This window comes from Rhinoderma darwinii, chromosome 1, assembly GCF_050947455.1.
Source record: "Rhinoderma darwinii isolate aRhiDar2 chromosome 1, aRhiDar2.hap1, whole genome shotgun sequence".
Taxonomy (NCBI): domain Eukaryota; kingdom Metazoa; phylum Chordata; class Amphibia; order Anura; family Rhinodermatidae; genus Rhinoderma; species Rhinoderma darwinii.
The window spans coordinates 42,056,037-42,083,838 of NC_134687.1; the positions used below are offsets into that span (position 1 = coordinate 42,056,037).

Consider the following 27,802-nt stretch of genomic DNA (forward strand, 5'->3'; position numbering starts at 1 on the left):
ATGGCTACATTAAAAGGAATCCCTCAGGAAATGATGGATATTGCAGAATTCTACATCCCCAGTAACATATCAGATGAGATAATATTTCCTCCTCCACCGATAATGTCTGACCCGAATATGGAAGCCGATAGAATAATTTCCGGCAGGCGGCACAAGAACAGTGAGGTTGCCAGCAGTCAGTATGGCATTAATATTTTCATTGTTGGACTTGTCCTGATGTTTGCTACATATTTAAATATTGTTGGCCTGACTGAAAGTGACCGGCTGATCTTCTTGATAGTCCTAATGCTGATACAAGTTCTGTGGATGATATTTTATATGGTTGTGAGTGATAGAAAGAAATGGGCTATTACTGAGAGAGATGGACACGCCGGTGCCAGGTGGCTAAGATGTAAGTCAAAATGCATCAAATTATCATTATAATGTTATGATTTTACTTATTACTATTTATATAGTGTATACAGATTCTGCAGGGAATAAGACCCTCAAGCACATGGGCCAATTTTGTAGGATGCCAATTAAGGGTATGTTCACATGTGGCATAATATTCACATCGTATCACAGTAGCAGCAGAGTGGATGAGATACCCACACTGCAGAACACCCGCGATGCAGATTTTTAAATGCACAACATGTCAATATCTGCTGCGGAGTGGTCACAGATATGTTTCAGATTTTCCCCCTTGAGTTTTATGGGGAATTCAAAAACAACAACATAGGCACTCGTCAAGTCCCCAAAAAAACAATACTATTTTCTCAAATTTTATTATAAAAATAGACTATACTCACCTCCCCTAGCGCTCGAGTAGCAACGCTTCCCTGCTCTCACAAACGGTCTCCTGTGATGAAATTTTATCACATGTGACCACTGCAGCCTATCACAGGCTGCAGTGGTCAAGTCTAATGAAACATCATCACAAGATGCCGGCTTTTCAGAAAACAGTGTTGCTAATAGAGCAGCCGAGGAAGGTCAGTATAGTCTTTTTTTTTTTATTACTCTTACCTGTTTTACGCAGCTCAAAATCCACCTGAAAATCTTCTACAAAATAATCACAATTTGATGCAGATTTTTAGGCGAATTCTGGGTTGGATTTGCATTGGAATTTTCCGCAGCAAATCAGACCTGTGTAAAGGGGTTTTCCATGTGGATAAGCTCTTCTTAGAACGATCACTGTGGGTTTGGCCTCTCTAATTCCGTAAACCTCAATAGCCAAAGCTCATAAAACAGAATACCGGGATGGGATTCTGTTTTATTTCTCCACTGTATATTGCATAGTGTGGACCAGTAATGCAAATAAATGACCAGAGGCCCCATAGCAAGAAAAAAAATAAATAGACCCTATTAAGGTTCTGCTTGACACCACGACACCACGACACCACCACTCTTCTAACCACCCATGATAGGAGGTCCTAGTGCCTCCCTCCAATTTTCATGACTTGAGGATATTTTTAGGTTTCTTATTTGCTAACATTTCAGCCTCTTTGGAGACAACATCCCGGGTTCTAATTACCCGTTAAAATATTTACAAGACTAATCTGGAATGGGACATCTCTACAGGGGCCCCACAGCAGCCACCTGAGCTGCCTCTGTAGTGTATACACCCTTGGTATAGAAAGGAAAGGATTAACAAAGGAGATGACTAACTTCACACCGATCCTAAGAGACCAAATCTAAAGTGATATAGCCCGATGGAAAGACTTACAAAGCGCTGGCGTAAACTTAAGAAAGAAAGCTTAGGGGGTGGCTTGGCCTCTGGGGAAATGTGACCAGATAGACAATGTTAAATGGATAATACACTCCTCTGTTCCCACTGATCTAACAATAACATTATCTACAATGCTATACAATTGTGGGTGTGTTATATATTGTTTATTTCTGAGAAACGTCAGGTTAAAGATCAGCAGATTGTCAACAGAATTGCATCTCAAGAAGCAAATGATTAACCCGTTTGTGACCACTAATACTTTTCAGATGGCCTAGTCTAAGTCCTGAAAGGATGTGACATGCGGCTGGACCGCGTGCTCGGCTGTCTGATGATACTCCAGCTACTGCTCTAATGGTCAGGTTTGGAGTTACCTCAGATTCAGACAGTTTAACTCCTTAGATGCCATGGTCAATAGCGGCATCTAAGTAGTTTGAGAGGGAGGGAGCTCCCTCGGTAACCCATCGGCGGCCCGTAAATGTGATCGTGTGCCGCCGATGGGTGCTATGGCAGTTTGGCCTAACAAAGGCACCCAGGCCTGCCATGATTATTATGTGCCTATTAGCCTATCACAGCTTCGGGGATTCCACTCCAGGAGAAGCCCCTGACGTCTCTGTCCATCTATGGACAGTGACATCAGGGACTTATCATGGAGTCGAATCCCTGGTCACAGCGTCGGCAACGCTGTGGACTGGGATTCCGGTTCAGGAGTTGCCCCTGATGTGAAAGTGTTACATATATGGACAGAGACATCAAGCGATCCTTCCAGGAGTGGAATCCCCGGCCACACAGGGATTCTGCTCCTTCAGGGAGCTACAGTGGCGCCAGTAGATATCTCCCTGCTCTGGTGTTCAAAAGTATTTGCGTCCTAAAGATGCAGATACTATTGAATGTGGCATCGCTACCGCTGTAGCAGCCTCAGCAGCTGCAAGCGGTACCGCCGGCCATGGATGGGCCCGTCCCGACAGGTGGCACGGGTGCCCTCATGCCCGGTGTCCTCACTAGCATCCACTATGGCTGCTACAGTGGTAGCGATGCCACTGAGAGAAGCGCCCGGGCAGAAAGGCAGCTGCTGAGTGGCCGGGCCCAGGCGCTTCTGAAACACAAGCAGGGGAAGGGAAAAAGCGCAGCTCCCCCTTCCACCTGCTGTAGTGATGTGCCCTGTGCAATGGCACAGGTCGCACACCCCTAAGGCTGTCCCTGATTAGGGCATATCAACTTCATAGATGTGGGCCCCCGTTACGTGCCAGAACATAGAGCCGCTATTCCGGACCTGATGCCACCATGCATTACATTGAGGCCGTTACAAGGGAAATGTATGCTTAGACATAATTTCCCAAAGCGATAATAGCTGATCTCCGGCACTGAGAGAAACTGGATGCGCGGCAGTCAGCTGATCGCCGCACTGGCTTCTTTTTGAAAAGGGCTTGACTTTGTGAGACAACCACTTTAATAACGCCAGACAAGTATTAGCTAGAATCCAATTAAATCCTGTTGGTGTCACTGGTCGAAGCCAATTATAAAGTACTCTTACGATGGTACTTAGTTCCCTCTAGACTGGCCAAGATGTTCCCTTCTGCCTCATCTTCTTGCTTTAGAAACTGTGGATGTGTGGGAGACCCTCTGCATATATGGTGGAGTTGCCCGAGGGTACGCCGATTCTGGCGACGAATCTTTAATATGTTATTTTCTATAACTCAGATTAACTTGAAACTTTCCCCGTCACAGGCATTACTTAATAAGACCGTCCCTGGATTATCTAAAGCCTCTTATAAATTTGTATCCTTTCTTTTCCTGGCATCCAAAATTACTATAGCTACATCCTGGAAAAGCCCAGTGATTCCTATTCATCTGGTTAAGACTAAATTTAATCGGATTATGGTTAATCATCGGTTGCATTGTATAGTCACATATAAAGAAGAACTCTTTCTTCAAGTTTGGCAGCCTTGGCTCGGATACCTTGGGACGATCACTTAGGTTCATTTTGCCTAAAATACACTTGACCCTCATTTTCCTGTCCTTCCCCCCTCTTTTCCCTACTTCTCTCCCTCCCCTTTTATTCCTTTCTTACCTTTTATGTGATATGTGGCAAATCTTAAATTATAATTGTATGTTACGATTTGATCTAGAGGGACTGCCCCCGACTAGGTTTTCCTTTGGTATTGTTTGATGTACCGTTTACCTTTCCTTGTAAAACTTAAATAAAAATTATTGAAACATAATTCCTGTTGGTGACCCACTGTGGATAAAATTGTTGGTATCTCTCATATTGGGTATCTGAGTCTTCTGAACACTTTTTACGTCAATATTTTAAACATCTTTTACTTTCATTCTGTGTCTAGGTGGCATAGCTCTGTTTGCAGGTACCACAATAGTTATGGATACTCTGAAGTTAGGATACTTTATTGGATATTCAAAATGCAGGTCGATAATCGAAGGAATATTCCCGGTCACCCATATCATTCACACGGTTTTTCAGGTATGCCATAAGAAAGTGTTGAGTGCTTTTCATTTTCTTCATGAGTTGAATAATGTCCAGAAATTGATGCCCCATTCATAGCAACAATTGTATGAATACGTTGCATCGCTCTGATTGGTCAGCAACAGAGGCAGGGACGCTAGCTTCACCCAGTTGGCTAACTACAGCAAATTAGCATATAGTGAGCAAACACAACAATGGGCCATATCTCTGGACAGGGGGGTCCAGGAAAAAAAAAGAAAAACAGTGCTGGAATCAGGGAGACAGGGCTATTCAGATAAATTAACCAGTTCAACTTATATGACCTAGTGATAGGCCCTCTTTAAAGCCTGATTTGAAATATCCTGAGGCTGATAATGAAGTCTCTTCCCCTATTGTCCTCCCTATAATCTCCCACTGAATTTAAAGGGAAGGTGTTACGGAAAAAAATAAATTATGTTATTGCTTTTAGTATGTCATTAAAATAAATTTTATTTATTTGTGTTTTTGTGTTGTCATTTTTTCTTTTTTCTTTCTTTTACTTCTCTATGGGTGTTGCCATTTTTTTTTCATCTCTGTATGTGTCGATTAACGACACATACAGAGATGGAATACGGCACATACATCCCCATAGAGAATGCGAACAGGAGCCTATCCATTCACTATAGCGTACGCCGTCTGTGTGGGAACGTCGCATCCGCCGCTCCCACACAGACCAAAAGCAAGGTCTTCGGCAGAGCGACATCCGGCGCCATATTCATGTGGACCGGAAGCCGCGGCTGGACAGTAAGACGACTACTTCCGGTCGCGGCTTCCAGCCATATGTTCAGACGCAAGGACTAGGAGCGGAGGCAGCGGCGGCGGCAGGAGCAGGTAAGTTATGTTTGTGTATGTGATGTGTGTGTATGTTCGTGTTATACTTTCTGATTACCACAGTATCTAATCCTCCTACACTGTGCATTCACTCAGAAAATGGCGGCACACAGTGTAGGAGGTTTGAACATTCAACCCCCTCCTTTCTCCTGGCACTAGCAAGGATAAAGGAGGGGGGATTGTGTGAGGACACTAGAGCGAGTGTGTCTACTCCAAATTTGCAGCATAAAGCAATGAGGTTGCTTTACCACATGCCAATGCTGCAATTTTGGGAATTGTTCCCTCTACTGACCAGCACATGGAAATGTTATAAATTAGAATCTAATTTATAATATTTCCTGACTTGTGAAAAAATTTAAAAAATTAGAACAATATGTAATCATTTATATACTAACTGTTTCACAAAAAAAATAAAATAATTTCTAGCAACACATTCCCTTTAACCCATATGTTTTCTTCCCATTACATTAGCATTACATTTTAGCAAATGTATTCAAACCTTCAGTCTAGAAAAGCTACTTGTTCTGCTCAATCTCCCTCCTCTCTAGCTTTACCTTGACCTAGGGCCACTTTGTTTGGGACTATCACATTACAATCATGTATTTTTGGGAATATGATCTGAATATATGAATTGAAAGATTCTTACAACATGTACACCAAGACACAGCTGACCTATATAGGGTAGTAAAACGGGGATTAGGTCACTGGTAATACAGATCCTTTATATGTGATTATATTTCACTTGAAACACAATTACATTGGCAAGACAATAATGGTATAGACTTTTTTCAATGCCTGCTCTATCTTTAGATTGAGCACTTACTTTCTGAAACGGAAATATGCTATAGAGAATATAGAGATCTGGTGTAATTCTAACCTTTTAAATAGCAAAGACTAAGTTGGACAAATGAAAAAGATTTAAAAGTAAGTCACAGAGAAAGTTGCTGACATCATTCTATAACTTAAAAATAACATTCTGTGCGGATTAATTTCATCATATATGTTTATAACGTTCAGTGCTCCGTTTTTCTTATAAAAAGCTCCAAATCCCTTATATAGACATAGGGTTGAAAAAAAACCTGTCATCACTAGAGGGAGCTGACTGCATACTGATTTACTATTGAGTTAAATGTATAGCATTATGTAGTAAGCTCCCTCTAGTGGTGGTTCCAGGCAGACAGAATTATTTTTAATTAATTCTATGTCGTATGCAGGGGATTTGGAGCTTTGTATCAGAAGCGTTGCTTTGCAGGGAAAAAAATCACAGAAGGATCCACAGCGTTAGTTCATTCTAAGGATAAGTGAAGGTCCAAGGCGTTAGACCCCCATCAATTAGTAAGTGTTGGCATATCCTAGTGACATTCATCACTTATTTTAGTGGGAAAACCCCTTTAAACCCTGCTTCCGATCATCCGGAGTTTGATGGTGGAGGCTCTGCCCCTTGTGCCCTTCCCTATAATCCGGTACTGAATGTTTTCCCATAAGTTTTCTTAAGGGAGCATTACATTTTAGCAAATGCATGCAAACCTTTATTCTAGAAAATCAATCTATTGTTATTATTAAATGCATGGCGCAGGGATGGCACGGGATCAGGAGCTCAGCCTGCGCCATCAGCAGCGGGTCTCAGCTGTAACGTAGAGCTGACACTCTACTGCAATAGCCGGGATTGCAACAAATTTTGATCCTGGCCGTTTAACCGCTTAGATGCCACAGTCAATAGCGTCCACAGCATCTAAGCAGTTAGACAGAGGGGTGCTTCCCGTCACCCCATAAACGCGATTGCGGTGTGCCAATAAATTGTCATGGCAGCTAGGGGCCTAACAAATGCCCCCGTGTCTGCCATGTGTATTTGCCTATTAAACCCTTTTTATGGCAAGGCCTAATAGGTTGTCTGTCAGTAAAGCATAAGTATTGCTGTGTAGAGGATCTTGCATTTAAGTCCCATAGTGGGACAACATTTAAAAAAAAAAATAAATTAAATAAAGTTTATAAAATAAAGAAATAAAATGTTTAATTAAAAAAAAACAATAATAATTTTTTTCCCCAAAGAAACGACACTTATAGTACAAAAATCGTATATACAAATTTGGTATCACTGCATTCATAACCACCCGTATAATAAAGGTAAATTGTTATTCATACCGCATGGTGAATGCCATATAAAAAAAAGTACCAAAAAACAATTGCGGAGTAGCTGCTTTTACCTATTAACCCCCCTCTAATTTTTTCTAAAAGTTAATCAATGAGTTTCTGTATATGAACCCCAAAATAGTACCATTGAAAAATATAACTCGTTCCGCAAAAAAACAAGCCCCCATAAAGCTACATTGATAGAAAAATGAAAAAAGTTTTGGCTCTGAAAATGCAGCAAAAAAAAAATGTTTCTATGAAAAATGTTTTTATTGTGCAAAAGTAGTAAAATATAGAAAACAACTATACATATCTGGTTTCGTCGACATATCCTTAGACGGCTACGTCGATGGAAAAATAAACAGGGTTCTCAGAATGTGGTAATAAAAAATGCTGCATCCGGAAGGCCAACATAGGCCGCGTCCTAAAAACAAAAGTCCCATATCACATTACAATCATGTATTTTGGAGCAGGACCAGAATATATAAATGGAAGATTCTTAGAACATGTTCACACAGACAGAGCTGAATGATATGGGGTAGTATAAGGTTGGTCACTGGTAATACAAATCCTTTATATGTGATTATATTTCACTTGAAACAATTACAATGGCAAGACAATAATGGTATGGACTGTTGTGAACTCCAATCCCTGCTCTATCTTTAGATTCAGCGCTTACTTTTTGCTTGGAATAAAGAGAATCTGGTGTAATTCTAAACTTTTGAATAGGAAAGACTAAGTTGGACAATTCTTATGAGAAAGAATCTAAAGTGAATTACAGAGAAAGTTGCTGACGTCATTCCATACCTTAAAAAGAATCTCCACCTTTTAACACTGTGTTGTTTTCAGGTCCAACATATGTTTATACCGGTCAGACTTTGTTTTTCTGACACAGAGCTCCAAATCCTCTCCATAGACACCATTAAAGATGGGTTAACAAATAAACTTTTCTTTTCAGGACAATTTATCCAAAGATCACCGACAGCCAAAAAATTTTTAAGGACAAATGGACAAAGTAATATAGCTTAGAATAGTGATATGAATACATTCGAAGCATGTACTGTGACCTCTAAAAATATGATGATTACAATAATCTGTACAAGCTCCACCAAAATTAATGGATGCATCAATTTTTTTTACAGACACTGGAAAAGTTTCTCCTTTTTTTTACAGACTTCCAGGAATTTATGGACAGTTGGCAGCCCTGCAGTAAAGGGAGGCTGGGAGATTACTGCATACTGATTTATCATTGAGTTCAATGTATAACAGTATAGAGTAAGCTCCTAAGCTCCCCCTAGTGGTGGCTGTGGGCAGATAGCATTTTTAACTCTATGTCTATGTAGGGAATTAAAGGGGTTTTCGCTTTTAAATTACTATTAACAAACGGAAAGCAAATAGCTATTAAACAAACTTTCTAATATACTTGCCTTTTTAAAGACCTTAAATTGCCTTCATCGCAACTATGGCCATGTGACGCTGCCTCCATTGGAATTCTGGACTTCCGATGACATCCTGACTGTCCATCGCTCTTCCTGCCAGCTCACTGAATGACGCATCATTAATGACGCCCGTTCAGTGGGTTATTTCAGTCGGCGAGGCATGATCCGTGCGCATGCGCGGTTCAAAGAATCTCTCTCTGAACCATGCATGCTCAGTACAATGAACATTCATTGCACCTGCGTAGCCCTTCCATTAGGCGATGGTGGAGCAGGGAGCGTGGACATGAGGGTGTACTGGATGGGTTTGACTGGCCTAAGCTCCCAGCGCATGGCATGCTGGGAGAGAAGTGGTGCATGCTGGGAGTGGAGCGGAACATAAGCTGTAATAGAATCAACGGAGGCATGTCAACAAAGTGCGTCATCTCAACAAATAAAGTTTAGATCACTGAAATGACTGGAGAAGTAATAAAAGGTATTTAGGGGGGTTTATGTGTGGAATAATAAAGCGGCCGACAATAAATTAAAATATGTGTTAGATCTCGGAAAAACCCTTCTCAAAAAAATGGAGTTTCCACTACTGTAAAGAAATGAATCAGCACAAAATTTTGGAAATGAAAACAAAGGGACATGCAACACGCTCGCGAGAGCCACCGGTTAAATATGGCAGCTGGGGGCATAAGGACGGTTCCCATGGCTGTCATATGTAGTTGCCTATTAGGCCTTGCTTTAGGCATGGCCTATTAGTGTCTGTAAGTTTTTTTCACTAACAGGCCCTAATGCATTGGATGGCTATTTCAAGTGTATGGCCAGCTTAACTGCTAAATTTCTCTACAGATTACAGCTGATCATTGGGGGTCCCAGCAGGGGAACACTTTGTTATCAGTTTACTGTCAAGGGACCCTTCTGACAAGTTGGGACTGTCCAAACTGCTATAAACAAATAGTAAAACATATTTAGTTTTAAAGAATGAAAGTTTTAGGCTCGATTCACACCTGCATTGGTGTTTCCGTTGTTTTGCCCTATCAGAGGAGCAGAACAATAAAAATACCGGAAGCGCAGGTTCTCTTGTAAGACACCATTGACACCCAATAGAACCTATTGACTTTAATGGGTTCCTTCGGGTTTCTGCCAGGTTGTCTGTGTTTTTACTGGAAACAATAGCCCAGCATGCTGCGCTATTGTTTCTGGTATTTTTGGACAAATTTGTGATGGAGGCCCCTAACGGAGCCTTCAATGCAAATGTGAAGAGGCCCTTATTCTGTTAATAGTGATAAATCTTAAGATCTGTTTTCTTAAAAAAACAAAACATTTATACGTGTTTATTAATTACAGGTACATTTTCTTTGGCGGCATTCAAAAGACATTATCAAGTCCTTTAAAATACTTGAAAGGTAAGAGTATTTGATTTCAAATTATTCTTCCTGTTGGGATGGGAATTAGCGCAGTTTGATAAAACTCGTGGCTATAGTTAATTTTTTTAAATGTCTGTAAACAGTCATTACCTTGGCAGTTCTTGTTATTGGCGGCACGACAAATGTAAATGCCATATCGTTATTCACAATAGACATGGCTCTAGATGTTGCAAAACAATAATGGCACAAGATTTGCAGAGGAGTTTCCTCCACGCTGTCTGCGAAGATCATTCTGATAGAAATCAGGGCCCTCGTTGCACAACTTTTCAAACCACCGATTATTCATTACTTGGATTATTCAATATTGGTACCTGGTTGGGAACCTACATTTTCCATAATGTCCTGTGCCTCACACAACATATCGCAGGCACAAGGCACTCCTATCTGATGCGCACACAGGGTTAACCACTTCATTAACGAAGGGTTTACCCCGCTTCCTTACCTTATTGTTCAATCTTAGCCATGGGCCTATTTAAAGAGGTGCTGTCACCTGTCCTGATATTGTCTGTTTTAGTAAATACTTGTATTCACCATGAAATAACAGTTCTGGAGCATCTTTTCTTAGAACTCTAAATTGTGTCATTCTTCTGTTAACCTTCCTATATTTGTTATGTCAAATATACATACCTCCCAACCGTCCCGGATTCCGGGTGGTGCACCTCTGTCCTGGGTGGCCGGTGGTATGTCCCAGTATCAACTGTATCTGCATCCCCAGGACACAGATACAGTTGAATTCAATGCTTAAAGAGGCTCTGTCACCAGATTTTGCAACCCCTATCTGCTATTGCAGCAGATAGGCGCTGCAATGTAGATTACAGTAACGTTTTTATTTTTAAAAAACGACCATTTTTGTAGTTATGCAAATGAGGCTTGCAAAAGTCCAAGTGGGTGTGTTTAAAAGTAAAAGTCCAACTGGGCGTGTATTATGTGCGTACATCGGGGCGTTTTTAATACTTTTACTAGCTGGGCGCTCTGAAGAGAAGTATCATCCACTTCTCTTCAGAACGCCCAGCTTCTGACAGTGCAGATCTGTGACGTCACTCACAGGTCCTGCATCGTGACGGCCACATCGGCAGCAGAGGCTACAGTTGATTCTGCAGCAGCATCAGCGTTTGCAGGTAAGATCGACTTACCTGCAAACGCTGATGCTGCTGCAGAATCAACTGTAGCCTCTGGTGCCGACACGATGCAGGGCCAATACATTCAGTTTTAAATTTATTATTATTTATGTGACACATATTACTTTTATTCTGTTGGTAAACTTTAGTCGATATCATTACTCTTTTTTATAAAAAAAAAATAAAACTCTGAAATCTAAAAGAAATGCAGAAATATTACCATTTTCCTACATTTGAAATGCTCTGATTCTAAAATGGATAATGATACCAAATTAGTATATAAATAAGGTTTATCAGATTTCTTCTTTATGAAGGCATAATTTTTTAATGTCATTTTATTTTTTAGCACCGCTTCAGTTTTAAACCCTCATAAGTCACCCCATTTTAAAAACTGCACCACTCAATATATTCAAAACAGCATGTAAGAAGTTTTTTTTTTAGCCATTTAGGTGTTTCACAGGAATAAAAGCAAAGTTTAGGTGTGATTTAAAAATTATATTTGGTTTGCAGATATTCAATTGTAATCCATTTATTCAGTAACAGAGACACAACACAATGTTTATTTCCCTGATTCTGCAGTTTTCATAAATATCCCACATGTGGCCCTAGTGTGCTACGTGACTGAAACACAGGCCTCAGAAATGAAGGAACCCCTTGTGGATTTTAGGGCCTCCTTTTTATGAGGATGTTTTCAGGCCCCATCTCATATTTGAAGAGGCCTTGAGGTGCTAAAACATAAGAAACACCCAGAAAAAGACCCCATTTTGGAAACCACATCTCTCAAGGAATTTATCTAGGAGCATAGTGACCATTTTGACCACACAGGCCTTTCACAGAATTTATTAAAATTGGGCCCTGAAAATGAAAAATATATTTTTTCCAATAATATGTTGTTTTAGTTTTTTCATTTCCACAAGGAATTCAGTATAAAAAGCAACCCAAAATTGTTAGGCAATTTCTCCTAAGCATGGCAATACCCCATCTGTGTTTATAAACTGCTGTTTGGATACACGGCAGGGCTCAGAAGGGAAGGAGCGCCACTTGACTTTTAGAGCGCAGATTTTGCTGGAATGGTTTTCTGATGCCATGTTGCAAGTGCAAAACCCCTGAGGTACCAGTACAGTGGAAACTCCTAAAAAGTGACCCCATTTAGGAAAATACTCCCCTGAAGAAATTCTTTTAGGGGTATAGTTAGCATTTTGACCCCACAGGTGTATCAGCAAATTTATTAAAATTGGGATTTAAAAATGGAAAATAAATTTTTTCCCAATAATATGTAGTTTTAACTCAAATGTTTAACTTTCACAAGGATTATAGAAGAAAAAGCACCACATTATTTGTCATGCAACTCATACCGAGTATGGCAATACACTATATGTGGATATGTGGTCATAAACGGCTGCTAGGGCACGCGGCAGGGCTTAAAAGGAAATGAGCGGCATTTGGCTTTTGGAACACAGATCTTGCTGTAATGTTTTGAGGACAGAATGTCGCATATGCAAAGCCCCTGAGGTACCAGTACAGTGGAAACCCCCCAGATATGACCCCATTTTGGAAATTATGTGGGGGCATACGTATGTAAATAAATAATACAATTATTCATCCATGAATTATGCTTTGAAGAAATCCTTTATGCACAGACCAGGTTTTTTGGGTCAGGTGTCGCACTGATAAATGATATCCATTCTTACGTTGCCCTGGTACAGTACGAACAGACTCGATTCCAGCAGAGATGATGACATTTTGGGGCACACAATCTTGGGTACTCCTTTCCTGGTTCCCATATATTAGGGCCTTGAAAATTACCTCTTGAAACTGAACATCGGGATAGCATGTAAGCGATATATAATGCCATCTGCACAATGTGCACAGCCAGCGTTTTGTACCATGAGACATGGCTATATAGTAAATCAGAGTATTGAACAAAATATCCTCTCTCCAGTATTGCCTAATCTTTGGCTTCTTCACTAGCCCCATATGCAGCACAAGACCACAAAACGGCATGGTCTTCGCTGTGGAGCCTAGTAAATGATCACGTGAAATTTTAGACGAAAAACTGCTGGACGTATATATTTTGCATCATCGCATTTCGAGAGTCCTAACTTTTTTATTTTTCTGTTGATGGAACTGTGTGAGGGCTAGTCTTTTGTGAGATGAGCTGTATTTTTTATTGGTACCATTTTGGGGTGCATGCGTTTTTTAATTAAATTTTGTTCCATTTTTGGAGCGGAGGAGATCAAAAAACAGCAATTCTTGCACTGTTCTCTTTTGATTTTTTTTACGACATTCACCGTGTGGTGTAAATTTCATATTAACTTTATTCTGCGAGTAGATACAATTACAGTGATACTAAATATATATAGTATTTGTTTTACTACTTTGACACAATACACTAAAAACACTTTTTTCGAAAAATAATAAAATAATCATGTTTTAGTGTCGCCATAGACTGGGAGCCATAACTTTTTTTTATTTTTTCATCAACGGAGCTGTGTCTAGTCTTGTTTTTTGCAGAATGACCTGTGGTTTTTATCGCTACATGTGACTTTTTGATCACGGAAACCAAAAATAAGCAATTCTGTTTTTGTGTTTAATTTTTTATTTTTACGGCATTTACCATGTGGGACAAATAACATGATATTTTTAGTGTACAGATCGTTCCGAACGCAGCAATATGAATTATGTATAGTTTTTTTCTATTTTCTTCCAATTATAAATAACTTGACTAGGGAATTTTGTTTTTACTGCTCAAAACTTATTATTTTTTTATTTTTCTAAAACTTTTTTTAAAGGCTATGTAAACGTTTGAATGGCATTTATTTTTTAATAAAAAGGTCAGTTAGTGTGATTGGTGATTGGTGATTGGTGCAACTTTCTAAATGGTTTTTATTAAAAATTTTCGCTATCGTTAACTTCATAACTTAGATGTGATCGATTACAGGTGGATCCTGCATGTCAGAGACATTCATGAGCAGCTGACATTCAACCCGTCAGGTCCACAGAATTCAGGTCATAGAAAGATACAGCTGCTCTGTATAGAGAATACAGAGCAGCTGTATCTCAAAAAGTAAAAATAATTTTTAATAACATTTTTCATACCCATTTCTCATATCCAGACAGATACAACATAGCAGCAGCAGGCTAGCATTACCAGGGTGGGAAGGGCCACGGTTTCTGGTCTTTTCCAGCCCAATAATACCATCGCTACAGATGGTCGAGTACTGGATCGTACCCGGTTCTTCCCGGTACGCCTGATGGCGATGGGTACCGGTGTAATAATGGGTGTTAGTATTAGTCTCTGCACTGGCTAACTCTAACCCCCACCTTAGTAATATATGCTGTCAATCAGTCAGCACCATTACTAAGGCGGTAGTTGTAAAGATTAAAAATCTTCAGACATAGAAAAAATATTTTATTGAAATAAAAAGCCCCCACACAAGACTCGTTAACTATTTTATTGAAAATAAGAAAAGCCATCATCGAAGTAGTCCTCGAATCCGACGTAGTCCAACAACTAAACCTGTAAAAAAAACACAAACACAAAAATAAACCCATTAGTAACACATAAAAAAGCAAAATAATTATCATACTTACCTTTCCTGGGTCTGTTACCATTAACAAAGCAGTGACAGCTATAAGCTGTCATTGGTTAATTCATATCACGTGGCCTACTTTTAAAAGTGATGTAAACTAACCAATGACAGATTAGAGATATCAATGCTTAGTTTACTGATGCTTGTAAGGGGCACATGATCTAAAAAACCTAGTGCGGAGACTGCCTCAGATACAAAGGAGTCCCTAGGAAAGTGAAGTAGGTGAATGATCGCTAATGACCAGGTAAGGCCCTGGTCACATCTACGTTTGGCATTCCGTTGTTCTGCTCCATCAGAGGAGCAGAACGAAAATGCTGAAAGTGCAGGAGACAACCGGCACCCGACGGAAACCATTGACTTTAATGGGTTCCGTCGGGGTGTCCATGATTTTACTGGAAACTATAGCGCAGCATGCTGCGCTATTATTTCCAGTATGTTTGGCGGAATTTGCAATGGGGGCCCCTAACGGAGCCTCAAACGCAGATGTGAATAAGGCCTGGGTGATGGATGCAACTGAGTGGCATTCGTCACAGGTATACGTTAATCATATACCTTGGAGAGCTCCCGACATCACTGTCCATATATGGACAGAGATGTCGGGAGCAGTGCTGGGGTCCACGGGCAGACCTCTAGTGCCATATATGATACTGTCTGCTGGGCCCTGTATCTATCGAGAAGCACTCCAATGATTTTTCCGAGATATTTTCAAGATGATTTTATTATGAAATAATTCATACACGATTTTCTTTTTCAACTTTTCCAAGCGATATTTCTGACGTTTCGACCTCACCTAGGTCTTTATCACAATCGCTGATAATCGTTAGGATGTGAAGTGGACGGCGTCTACCAGACGCTCTCAAAATGCATTTTGAGAGCGTCTGGTAGACGCCGTCCACTTCACATCCTAACGATTATCAGCGATTGTGATAAAGACCTAGGTGAGGTCGAAACGTCAGAAATATCGCTTGGAAAAGTTGAAAAAGAAAATCGTGTATGAATTATTTCATAATAAAATCATCTTGAAAATATCTCGGAAAAATCATTGGAGTGCTTCTAGGTTTTTGTTGATCACTATTGTGGGTCATCCAGCCCGAACCTTCATAGCACCAATATCACGTCCATAGAAGGTGTGCATCCTTACATATTTGAGAATCATTGTTTGGGCCCTGTATCTAAGCCTACCATCAATTGTAGCCAACCACTCAATCTTCTTAGTGTGGCTTATTGCATTAGTATACATAGCAAAGATATGGATGGGCTCCCAGTCCCACCACCTAGATGACACTAAATTATACTGCAGTCAACAGTACAGAGAATCGATAGATAGATAGATAGATATATAGATAGATAATATCATATATCAAAGAAGGAGAACCCACATGAGACAGAAAACCGAAGGTCAAAGACTTGTTTTTCCACACAAAAAGGAATAATGTTCTGGTAGTGGCATGATGATTGCGTATGCAGGGAGTGAGACCGCGAGCAGGCCTGGAAAGGAAAAGGGGGCTTATCCCGGATCCCCTCAGGCTGCCGCATCAGGCCCTGGACACAAGGTCTGTGCCACGGCGCATACAAGGTCCGATCTGGGGGGGGTCAATGTGGCCCAGCATAGAGCCCGGCACACTTGGTAAGACCCTCTGTTCTGGCACTTGACTGCCCCCGCCTCAGCCTCTGACCCCATAGCAGCTGGTATGCCTGCTATGGCTATTGGAACGCTTATGTCATTGTCATTATGGGGTATTGAGTGCAAAATGAGGGGGAGAAACGTGGATTTTTTTTTTCTTTTTACCACAAGGCCTCAACATAACAAAATGTGAAAAAACTGAAAGGGTCTGAAGAATTTCCGAATGCATTGTATATATAAAGTATAAGTCAATTTTACATTGATATGTCTGTAAATATTTGTATAAACATCACAATCTAAAATCAGAACCAAACAATTATACACTACATACACTTTTCTAATCCTGCAGTTTGTCACAGATCGCCCTCTCAATTTAAAAAAAGTGGTTCTTCAACAGCTGCAGTATGTATTATACAGTTCTGTCCCTGTAGCAAAACAATATTGAACTTGATGGACATGTGTCTTTTTTCAGCCGTACTAACTATGTAACTATGTAACTAATATAATACACACCTCAGCTGCTGCAGACCTTCTTTTTGGAGAGCATAAGGGCGTTTCATATCAATTAATAGTGCACAGGAATCTCCCTTTTAGTCTTAAACTTAATGTTCTTCAGCAGCTGAGGTGTGTTATAAGGAATAATCTACCCCTGCTATAACTTATGAACAATATTAGACATCACTTCTAGCGCTCCTTGACCTTTATAACTACACTTGTGCTTGTACACAGTCGAATCACATTATTGTGACCAGCAGCTTATATTCGGAGTATCCGCCGTGTGCAGCACGGACAGCAGCTAGACGGGCTGGGAGTGACTCAATAAGGTGCTGGTAGGTTGTCTCCGGTATCTGGAGCTATGCTGACTGCTGTGTATCCCACATTTGCTGGAGGGTGCGTGGGGGAGGATCGATAGAGCGAAGAAGATGATCGAGGTGGTCCCATTGGGTTCAAGTCTGGTGATTTAGGGGGCCAGGGAAGTACCTGCAAGTATTGGTCGTGCTCTTCCAACCACTGTCGGACATTTCTAGCCGTGTGACATGTCGCATTGTCTTGCTGAAAGATTCCATCTGCCCCAGGGAAGACAAACAGCATGTATGAGTGATCTGCAACGATGGATTCATATCGGTTCAGAGCCTTCCACATGGATGAGTGGGCCCAGAGAATGCCATGAAAAAATTCTCCAGACCATAACACTGATGCCACCAACTTGTGTTCTTCCAGCAGTGGTTGCAGGGTGTTTGTTCTCTGAAGTTTCTCGCCTGACACGCCAACGTCCATCCGTTCGTTGAAGCAGAAAACGTGAGAAGGCAACCCTTTGCCAATCATCGGTGGTCCAATTCCGATACTGCCGTGCAAATTGAAGCCTTTAATTCCAATGCACCTTTGTTAGCATAGGAGAAGTGACCATCCTTCTGCTTCGGAGCCCCATATGCAGTAGGGTTCGCTAAACTGTTGTTTTAGACATACGTCTGGTAGCCACCTGGTTGATTTTCACGGTGAGCTACTCCACTGCTGTCATTCGGCCCTCGCGCACCTTCGTAGCCGACGTTCACCTCTCACATCAATAGCACGTGGTGCTCCGCAGTTTCCACGTCAGTTATTCCCAATGGTGCCATTTGTCCACTCATGATACACTTTCACCTCAGCAACATGCGAACAGTTCACAAACCGCGCTGTTTGAGAAATGATGCCACCCTTGGCCTGAAAGACAATAATCTTCCCTTTTTTCAACTCTAACAAATTGCCCCTTTTACCAATGGCAACAATGAGTGATATGTGTTCAGACAGCCTATCACACACCTTATATACCCACCAAGCCAACCCACGACACATCACTTCCTTCATGGGCTACACGCTGCCGATACCGAACATATGAGGTGGCCATAATAATGTGACTCATCTGTGTATATGTTCATGGGTGGACATAGCCCATATAATAAGCTGCATAGTGTGTGAATAATAAATGTTCTACAAGTGGTATATTGTATCATACATAAAGACCTGATTAACTAGAACAAAAGGCATAAACAATATTTAGCCGTCTGCAAATGTAGAATTGTACAGCAACCATGCGCTTGTCTAAATATATATCTGTTATTGTTTTTTTTAATTCTATGTTTTAAGGTTTGGCTTAATCCATTCTGTGTATACAAATTTACTCCTCTGGGCCAGTGCAGTAGCAACCGAGTCTGACCATCAACTGGAAGAGCACATGGGTAGACTGACGTCCCTCGGCTTTGTAAACATATCTCTACGTAAGTTATAACACAATGACATGTACTGATTGACTAGTACATTTTCAAGGATTATCAGAAGATGTTTGACACTATCACATGATGAAAAAATTTGTAATACTCTGTTCACATCATGCGACAGTTACTACTGGCGCCTGATGGATCCCAATGACTTTCAATGGGCTCTGTCATGAAGTCTGTCGTTTTGACAAATCTGAGAGAATTTTTGCAACGGAGGCTCTGAATGGAACTTCGAAAGTAAGTGTGAACACAGCCGTACATGGATCATCAGCTCAGCGACTTGTACGTTACTTTGAGGCCGGGTTGACACGTAGTGTAAATACTTTGAATTTTCATCAACGGACTTAATTGCGGAAAATCTGCAGTGTATTGCAGTAGCAGCAAAGTGGATGAGGTTTCAACAAATCTCATCCATAGGCTTTATAAAAAAAACGCCCCAAAAAAGTTCATAAATTGACCTGTGGTGCGAATTCTCAATCCGCAGCATGTCAATTTATGCTGCTTTTCTATTGCTAATTTTCTCCAATAAATTCAATGGAGAGGTAAAACCTGCAACAAATAGCAGATTTAGCGATTTTTGTGTCGGAAAACCTGCAATTCCGCCACAAAAATAGCAAGTTAGAAAAAAAAAAAAAGAAGAATATACTTACCCAGAACTCCCTGCTTCTGCGTCCAGCCTGGCCCCAAGGGATGACGCTTCATCCCTTGTGACTGCTGCAGCCAATCACAGGCTGCAGCGGTCACATGGGATGAAACGTCATCCTAGGAGGCCGGGCTGCAGGATGTCAGAGCGATACGTCGCCATTGCTGAGGGTAAGTATTGAATATTTATTTTTTTTGGAGCTGTTTTCCTCAGCGGACATTCCGGCCAAAAAAATTGCACCACAATTTGGTACGGATTTTTGTCCGGAATTCCCTGTAGCGTCCAGGGTGGATACGCTGTGTACTTTTATGTAGCCTATCCACCCTTTGTGAATATACCCTTATAGAAGAGGAAGATAAGTGACAGCCAGACACTTCCGGTACCACCTATTTTGAGGGAAACAATAGGATCAGACAGGTAAGAATCCAACCTATATGATCTTTAACATCAGATTGTTAGGATCGGCCCACTAAAACTTAATTTAGACAAGTAAAACAGAATAGACACCGTTCAGCCATAGCATATTAATATATTAGGCAGCAGATGAACAGTCAGTTCTTGAAGTTAACGTGTTGAAATCAGGAAGCAAGTGTAAGGATCACAGCGACTTTGACAGGGGGAAAATTGTGATGGCTAGATTACTGGGCCGGAACATCTCCAAAACAGCAGGTCTTGTGGGGTGTTCCTGGTATGCAGTGGTTATTACCTACCAGAAGTGGTCCACGAAAGGAGAACTAGTGAACCGGCTACAGGTCATGGGCGTCCAAGACTCATTGATGCACTTGGGGTGCGAAAGCAAGCCTGTCTGGTCTGATCCCAAAGAGGGGTAGCCTGTAATCATGGAGACACCTAGGTCTGTATAGGAGCTGTAGACACAAAACAGTGGATGTTTTTAGTCAAGACTGTTAGCAAAGTTGCCTCATTATTTATTTTAGATGCATTAGAGCAGGGGTCTCAAACTCGGCAGAGTAAGTGGGCCGCATATAGAAAAAATGGGAAGTTGACGGGCCGCATTACTTTCAAATTTGATACAACACAAAATTATTGTTAATAAATTACTTATTTGAACTACTATAATAATACTACATTACTATAAAATTAATACTACATTACTATAATAATACCGCTAGGTTTAAAATTTGAGATATTTCTCCACGTGCTTATTTCAACAATCCAGTTTAAGTGTCGCTCAGTTGGCAGCGTTTGGCAGACACACATGTCAAGATTGAGCAGCCCTCTGTGGATGCTGCTGCAGTGCCCTCTGTGGATGCTGCCGCAGTGCCCTCTGTGGATGCTGCCGCAGTGCCCTCTGTGGATGCTGCCGCAGTGCGCTCTGTGGACAGAGATGTCAGGGGCAAGCCCAGAGCTGGAGTCCCGGGCAGAGCGCTAGTAGGCTCTTCCTGGGACTCCAGCTGTGATCCTGACATCACTGGGACTCCTGCTCTGGGGAATTCCACAGAGTCCCAGAGCAGAGCCTGTACTAGCGCTCTGCTCGGGACTCCTCTCTGGACGAAGACCCTGACACACTGTCCATATATGGACAGCGATGTCAGGGAATTCCACAGAGTCCCGGAGCAGAGCCGGTACTAGCGCTCTACACGGGACTCCGGCTCTGGGGAAGCCCCAGACATCGCTGTTCATATGTGGACAGCGATGTCAGGGAATTCCAGAGTCTAGCGGCTCTGTGTCCCGCGGGCCGCAGATGACAGCCCCAGGGGCCGCATGCGGCCCTCGGGCCGCGTGCTTGAGACCCCTGCATTAGAGCAATAAAAAATGGCTGTAAAAGTGCAGATATCCTTTAAGTAACTATTAAACATAAATATTGTTTGCTACTTTAAAACTTTTGCCTGCATACGTGAAAACACACAGTATCACTAGCACTAATATATGTCTTACCTAAAAATGGTTAATAACCAATAGCTGAACATTTACTCTAGCTTTATTTTGTGTACTTTTATATTACAGGTGAAGACCATATAATGTGTAACTGTACCTTCGACCTGTGTGACAATTTTAAAAAAGGAATCTATTACATATACCCATTCTTCCTTGAATATCAGGTTTTAGCCTCAGCTATGCTGTATGTACTGTGGAAGAATATAGGGAACAACCTTGGACATTCCCGTCATAGATCGAAGCTTAATTTCCAAGGGGTGGTCACTGTTACCCTTTTAGGATTCATTGTTGTGGTTGCCACAATTGCGATAGTCGTAATATATTTATTGAATATTGGACGCTCTAAGGACAGCAGCGAGTCTGCTCTGAGTATCTTCTACTTTTATTCAATTGCCGTCCTAGGCTTCATGTGTATTGTCTCGCTAATTGGTCTTGTGATATATAAACTGGATAGGATACCTACAATGAAAGAGAAAAGCCCATCCATAAAGCTGGATGAAGACCTACTTGTGGGTTCTGCCATTGGATCTTGGATTACATCATGGGGTTCCATTATTGCAACAGTATTTGCAGGGAGCCACCCCGCCTACACCTGGTACAATCTATCCTACTCCATCCTAGTGATTCTGGAAAAATATGTACAAAACCTGTTCATAATGACATACATAAACCTAAAAAACAAGCACAATACAGAAATACCACACATGGAAATACCTGCGTTATCAGGTAAAATCAGCGTACCTACTGAAAGTATAAAATGTAAAACTGGCAATGAAGACAAGATGCAAAACCACAGTCGCAACCACCACAACACCTTACAACAAGAGGGTATTTCTCCTACTGATATGCCTCAAAATCCCAGTACAAACTCAAATATCGGAAAATTTAAGAAGGCAGTGCTGAAAAATATTACGATTGCCTTGTTTCTATGCAACATTTCAGTAAGTATATTCAGTTGTATATATTTAAACCAGATATGTATGAAGAAAACATGTTTTTATGAATACAGTTTTGTAGTATTGTTTCAGAGAATATGGGCGTGTGCATGCAGCTCTGTACAGCGAGAGACCCTACGTGGATCGGCCTTATGTTGAATGGCACCATTTGGAGTTTCCCTTCTGTTGGCACCCCATACCCTCATATGACATACTGTCACACAGTGTACAAATAACCATATCAAATAGTGCCTAATTATAAGTGTCATACAATATGGTTCCCAAATAACAATAATAGTATACTACACTGACTGAAGTCTAATCAACTTCTTTCAACATCAAAATGTAAACTGTAAAGGAAAAATCAAGTCAAAATGATCTTCTTATATGACATTGATACATATGAGAATATCACATTGGTGAAGTCTGTAATTTCGGCCCAGCTCCTGATTTTCAGAAGTTTTTTGATCAAACTCGCGTTTTTTGCGGACTTTTTAACGGACGTTTTTGGAGCTGTTTTTCTATAAAGTCAATGAAAAACGGCTCAAGAAATGGCTGACGAAGTGACATGTACTTCTTTTTAAACAGCCGTTTTTTAAGAGAAAAAACTGACCCGTCGTAATCGAACAACGTTTTTCCCATTGAAATCAATGGGCAGATGTTTGGAGGCGTTCTGCTTCCGATTTTTCAGCCGTTTTTCAGGACGTATATGGCCCGAAAAATGGCTAAAAACACTCCGTGTGAACACACCCTCACTGAACAGTTTCTTGTGGTGTGCAGAGTATCAGAGTAATTGAAAAATAATACAAACAATAGAGTTTGCCATTAAGTGGCAAAGCACACTAAGATTTTTGAGATTGCACCATTTACAGCGCATGCGCGTTGAGTTTGACGCTAGGCAATGCTGAATCAATGCTTTCAGCATCCATAACAGAGGCGCGGTCACGTGATTCAGTCACCACACGCAGAGAGAGCAGTTGGGCGGGTTAAGAAAATCAAGAGGAAGGAGAACAGACACAGAGGGGGAGGAATAATTAGTGGAGCACATTAATCTAGCATAACGTTACGAACAGGGGTATCGACTCAGGACTGTGTGGATACCACTGCTCGTGCACGATCCTGTGTCGGAAGATAAAACCACTAAAACGCCCTGTTCACACAGAGTTTTTTGCAGGCAGAAAGTTATGCCTGGAAAAATCAGCTCCTGTTTTTTTAAGTGGTTTTGCACCACACGTGGCAAAAGACTCTGTGAGAACAGGGCCTAAGAGGCAAAGCAGAACAAAGCGGGGATAGCAAGTGAGATAAGAATGATAAGCTTATGTATTTAACACAGACTATACATTAGAAAAGTTCTTCAATTTGTACATACATTATTACTCTAAAAATGTTGTGTCCCTGGAAAACCCCTTTAAGTATACAGCACTCCTGCAGCACATTTTTTTTACATGTTAGAACCCCACATAGGAAGCCTTGTTTTCACCTGTGCAGTAGTGTATATAGAGGGTGGGGTGGCCCCATAGCAAAGATAAGAATTAGATCAGGTTTTGCTTGACACCAGCAAACACCTAACTACCCAAGACAAGAGGCCCTGGTGTCTTCCATTCTATTTTCATGATTCCAGTACATTTTCCACTGACTCTGGTGATCACATCCTTGAGTCGCTTCTCACCCATTAAACTGGAATGGGCCGCCTCTGTCTAGGAGCTGCCCCTATGGTATGTACCTGCACTTGAAGTCCCTCTGACCTAGAGAAGGCTGTCTAATAATGTTGTTGGTGTTAGGGATATGTTAGTTTGTCCTAGCTTAAATCTTAATAATTTCAGCATAATTGACAGTACACGAGCAAATTATAAGTGTAAAATCAAAATGTACGTTTTAGAAAAATTATAAAAATAAAAAACGACAATAAAAAACCCTTATGAAAACAAAACATAGAGACAAAGAATAAAATAATAAAAAGAATACATAAGAAATAAAAAGCACAAGTCCAGTCTGTCAGCTTGCTAGCATGAGAACAGCCAGTGAACTTTCACGTGTGTTAGGGCCTGTTCACATCAGCGTTGCCTTTCCGTTCCAGTGTACCGTCGGAGGTTTCCGTCGGGTGAACCCCGCAACGGAAAGTCAAACTGAAATCACAGCTTCCATTTCCGTCACCATTGATATCAATGGTGATGGAAACATTGCTAATGGTTTCCGTTCGTCACCATTGCGGCAGGTTTCCGGTTTTCCGACGGAATCAATAGCGCAGTCGACTCCGCTATTGATTCCGTCGTTAAAACGGAAACCTGCCGGAATGGTGACGAATGGAAACCTTTAGCAATGTTTCCGTCACCATTGATATCAATGGTGACAGAAACGGAAGCTGTGGTTTCAGTTTGACTTTCTGTTGCGGGGTTCACCCGACGGAAACCTCCAACGGAACCCCGGAACGGAAAGCCAACACTGATGTGAACAGGCCCTTATTTGTAATACTGACTATTGTAATGTTATCCAGGTAGGCTAAAAAAAAAACCCTGTCACGCATGTCTACTTCATTGAGTGCCCAAAAACATCATTTTACGTTACCGCAACCCGATGTAACGCCAGAGCCGTTCTCTTCCGGTAATGAGGCGGGACTTGCAGCTTCAACATGCGCTGTAAAACTACAAGTCCCAGCATCCTTTTCTTTCCCCTGTATCCTCTATCCCTCCCCACTTCATTCTAAAGCCTTGCCCACTATGATTAATGTTTTTTCGTTGGTGATTCAGTTTAGAGAATGTGCAATTCTAACGCTTAGGCCGGATTCACACGAGCGTGTGCGTTTTGCGCACGCAAAAGGCACTTAACAGCTCCGTTTGTCATCACCTTATGATGCGCGGCTGCGTGATTTTCGGGCAGTCGCCATCATTATGACACTGTTTGTATGTGGCAGAAAAGCACGTCGTGCTTTTCTGTTTTCAATCATACTTTTCACTGCTGTTGCGCGAATCACGCGCGTCCCACGGAAGTGCTTCCGTGTGGTGCGCGTGATTTTCACGCACCCATTGACTTCAATGGGTGCGTGGTCCGCGAAAAATGCAGAAATATAGGACATGTCGTGAATTTTACGCAGCGGACTCACGCTACGCAAAAATCACTGACTGCCTGCACGGCCCCATAGACTAACATAGGTCCGTGCGAGGCACGTGAAAAGTATTTTACGTTCGGCTGAATAAGCCCTTACAACGTAATATAAGTCATGTACCCAAGCTATTACGTTGCGCAAACGCTGGGTTGTATCCTGAAAAAGGGAGAGCGCAGTGAAAAAAGAAGGGGGCTGACTTACTTCCTCATCAGTTTCTTAGTGCCAGCCCCCTAGCAAACATGTGATTGGTGATGCTCCGACACGAAGGTGAGAGGAACCCCCCCCGTCATGTGGGCAGTGTCGACATGTCATCAGGGAGGTAAGAACTGCAGGACTTCTGGGAACACGTGACTGTTCTGTATCAGTGAATGGGTGCACTTCAGGCAGTATATTAGTGAGTTACTCAATATAGAGTTATTGGTTAATTTGCATATCATTTTATGGTGCTGGATAACCCCTTTAATACTTTTTTTTTCCAGCTCTGGATACCCCCGGCTTTTGGATGTCGTCCCCAGTATGATAATGGATTTGAAGCAATGGTATACGGGTTTATACCCTGGATTATTGTTATCGACGTTGCCGTCCCCTTTTCTATTTTCTACAGAATGCATGCAAGTTACGCCTTGTTTGATGTGTACTGTAAAATTGGTGTTAATTAATTAATTAACTAAATTAATTAAAAATCATCAAGAATTATCGGTGTCATTTTATGTAATCATAATTTCCTAGATGGGGTGCACACAGAAATCATAGGGACACGTAGCAAAATTCATAATGGGCCGCAGCCCATTTGGAGAGCTCCGCTAAATGTACTATAGTCAAATGGGTTGTCCACAATAATAAGCTGATCACAAGGTGTCCCTCTGTAGAGGTGTTGATAGGCATTTCTTCACTCAGGTTAAAGATTCAGTGTGCCCCCCCCAATGTTCACACACACCTAGAACTTAGCTAAATTTGTTGTCCCCCCAATAAAATGTAGCGTAACATACATAACGCTATACTGCACACTTACATAATACCACTATACCGCACAAATATATAGTACTGCTATGTGATATACACATACATATATAGTTTACACATACATACAAACATATATACCGTACGTACACACATGTATACACATCACACACACATGCAAATACATACATATACCACACATATTCATATACACTATATGGCAAAAGTATTGGGACATATACTCATATAATCATTGAATTCAGGTATTTCATTCTGTCTCATAGCCACAGGTGTAAAAAATCCAGCACTAGTCATGCAGTCGCCTTTACAAACATTACTGAAAGAAAGGGTCGTACTAAAGAACTCACTGTATTCCAGTGTGGCACTGTAATAGGATGACACCATTGTAACAAGTCAGGCTCCATGCACACGAAGGTATTTTTTACCGTCCGTAAATACTGGCGGGTCCTTGGTCACACGTATTCGACCCGTATTGCACCAGTATTTACGGACCCGTGCCCGTAAATACGGGTCAGGTGTCACCAGTATTCCACCCGTATTTACGGGCACGTTTTCAATGCAAAATTGCACTGCACTAATCGGCAGCCCCTTCTCTCTATCAGTACAGGATAGAGAGAAGGGGCAGCCCTTTCCGTAGTAAAAGAAATTCATACTTACCCAGCCATTGTCTTGGTGACGCGTCCCTCTTTCGACATCCAGCCCGACCTCCCTGGATGACGCGGCAGTCCTTGTGACCGCTGCAGCCTGTGATTGGCGGTCACATGAGCTGAAACTTCATCCCAGGAGGCCGGACTGGAGGAAGAAGCAGGGAGTTCTGGGTAAGTATGAACGTCTTTTTTTTTTTTACAGGTTGATCTATATTGTGATTGGAAGTCACTGTCCAGGGTGCTGAAAGAGGTGCTGCCGATCGTTTAACTCTTTCAGCACCCTGGACAGTGACTATCCACTGACGTCGCCTAGCAACGCTCCCGTGATTACGGGTGCACACACGTAGTCACCCGTAATTACGGGAGCCCCATAGACTTCTATGGGTCTGCCTGTGCCGTAATTATGGCTTAAAATAGGACATGTTCTATATTTTTCAACGGCCCGGGCACCTTCCCGTAAGCATACTGGGAGGTACCCATGGCCAATAGAAGTCTATTGGCCCATAATTACGGGCCGTAATTACGGCCCGTGATTACGGGCGTGTTTACGTTCGTGTGCATGGGGCCTCAGTTTGTGAAATTTCGTCCCTACATTCCACGATCAACTGTGAGTGGTATTATTGTAATTGGAAGCATTTAGGAACCACAGCAACTCAGCCACAAAGTGGAGACCACATAAAGTTACAGATCAGGGTCCCCGAGTACTGAGGAGCATAGTGTATAAAAGTCGCTAACGCTTTGCTGTCTCAATAACTGCAGAAAACCAAACCTCCTCTGACATTAACATCAGAACAAAAACTGTCTGCCAGGACCTTCATGGCATGGGTTTTCATGGTCGAGCAGCTGCATGCCAGCCTTACATCATCAAGCAGAATACCAAGTGTTCAGTGGCGGATTAAGGCCCTGTTCACACAGAGTTTTTTTGCCTCGGAAAACGCTGCATAAACCGCGGCAAAATATGGCCAAAATTGACTCCCATTGATTTCAATGGGA

The 27,802-nt window shown here is 41.6% G+C and overlaps 1 protein-coding gene across 1 annotated transcript; it reads left to right on the forward strand.

The window, feature by feature from the left end:
- On the forward strand, positions 1-25,840 carry LOC142749429 (proton channel OTOP1-like). The gene is made up of 6 exons (XM_075857900.1): positions 1-391; positions 4,045-4,181; positions 9,935-9,993; positions 18,474-18,604; positions 21,213-22,084; positions 25,661-25,840. Exons 1-6 carry the CDS (start codon positions 1-3, stop codon positions 25,838-25,840), a joined length of 1,770 nt encoding a protein of 589 aa, XP_075714015.1.
- The last annotated feature ends 1,962 nt before the right edge of the window (positions 25,841-27,802 follow it).

Bases quoted from the DNA above. Each gene is read 5' to 3' on its own strand.
- LOC142749429 (XM_075857900.1), top strand. From the start codon at position 1: ATGGCTACATTAAAAGGAATCCCTCAGGAAATGATGGATATTGCAGAA. The intron at 392-4,044 runs GTAAGTCAAAAT...TTCTGTGTCTAG, and splicing joins CGGTGCCAGGTGGCTAAGAT to GTGGCATAGCTCTGTTTGCA. The intron at 22,085-25,660 runs GTAAGTATATTC...TTTTTTTTCCAG, and splicing joins TGTTTCTATGCAACATTTCA to CTCTGGATACCCCCGGCTTT.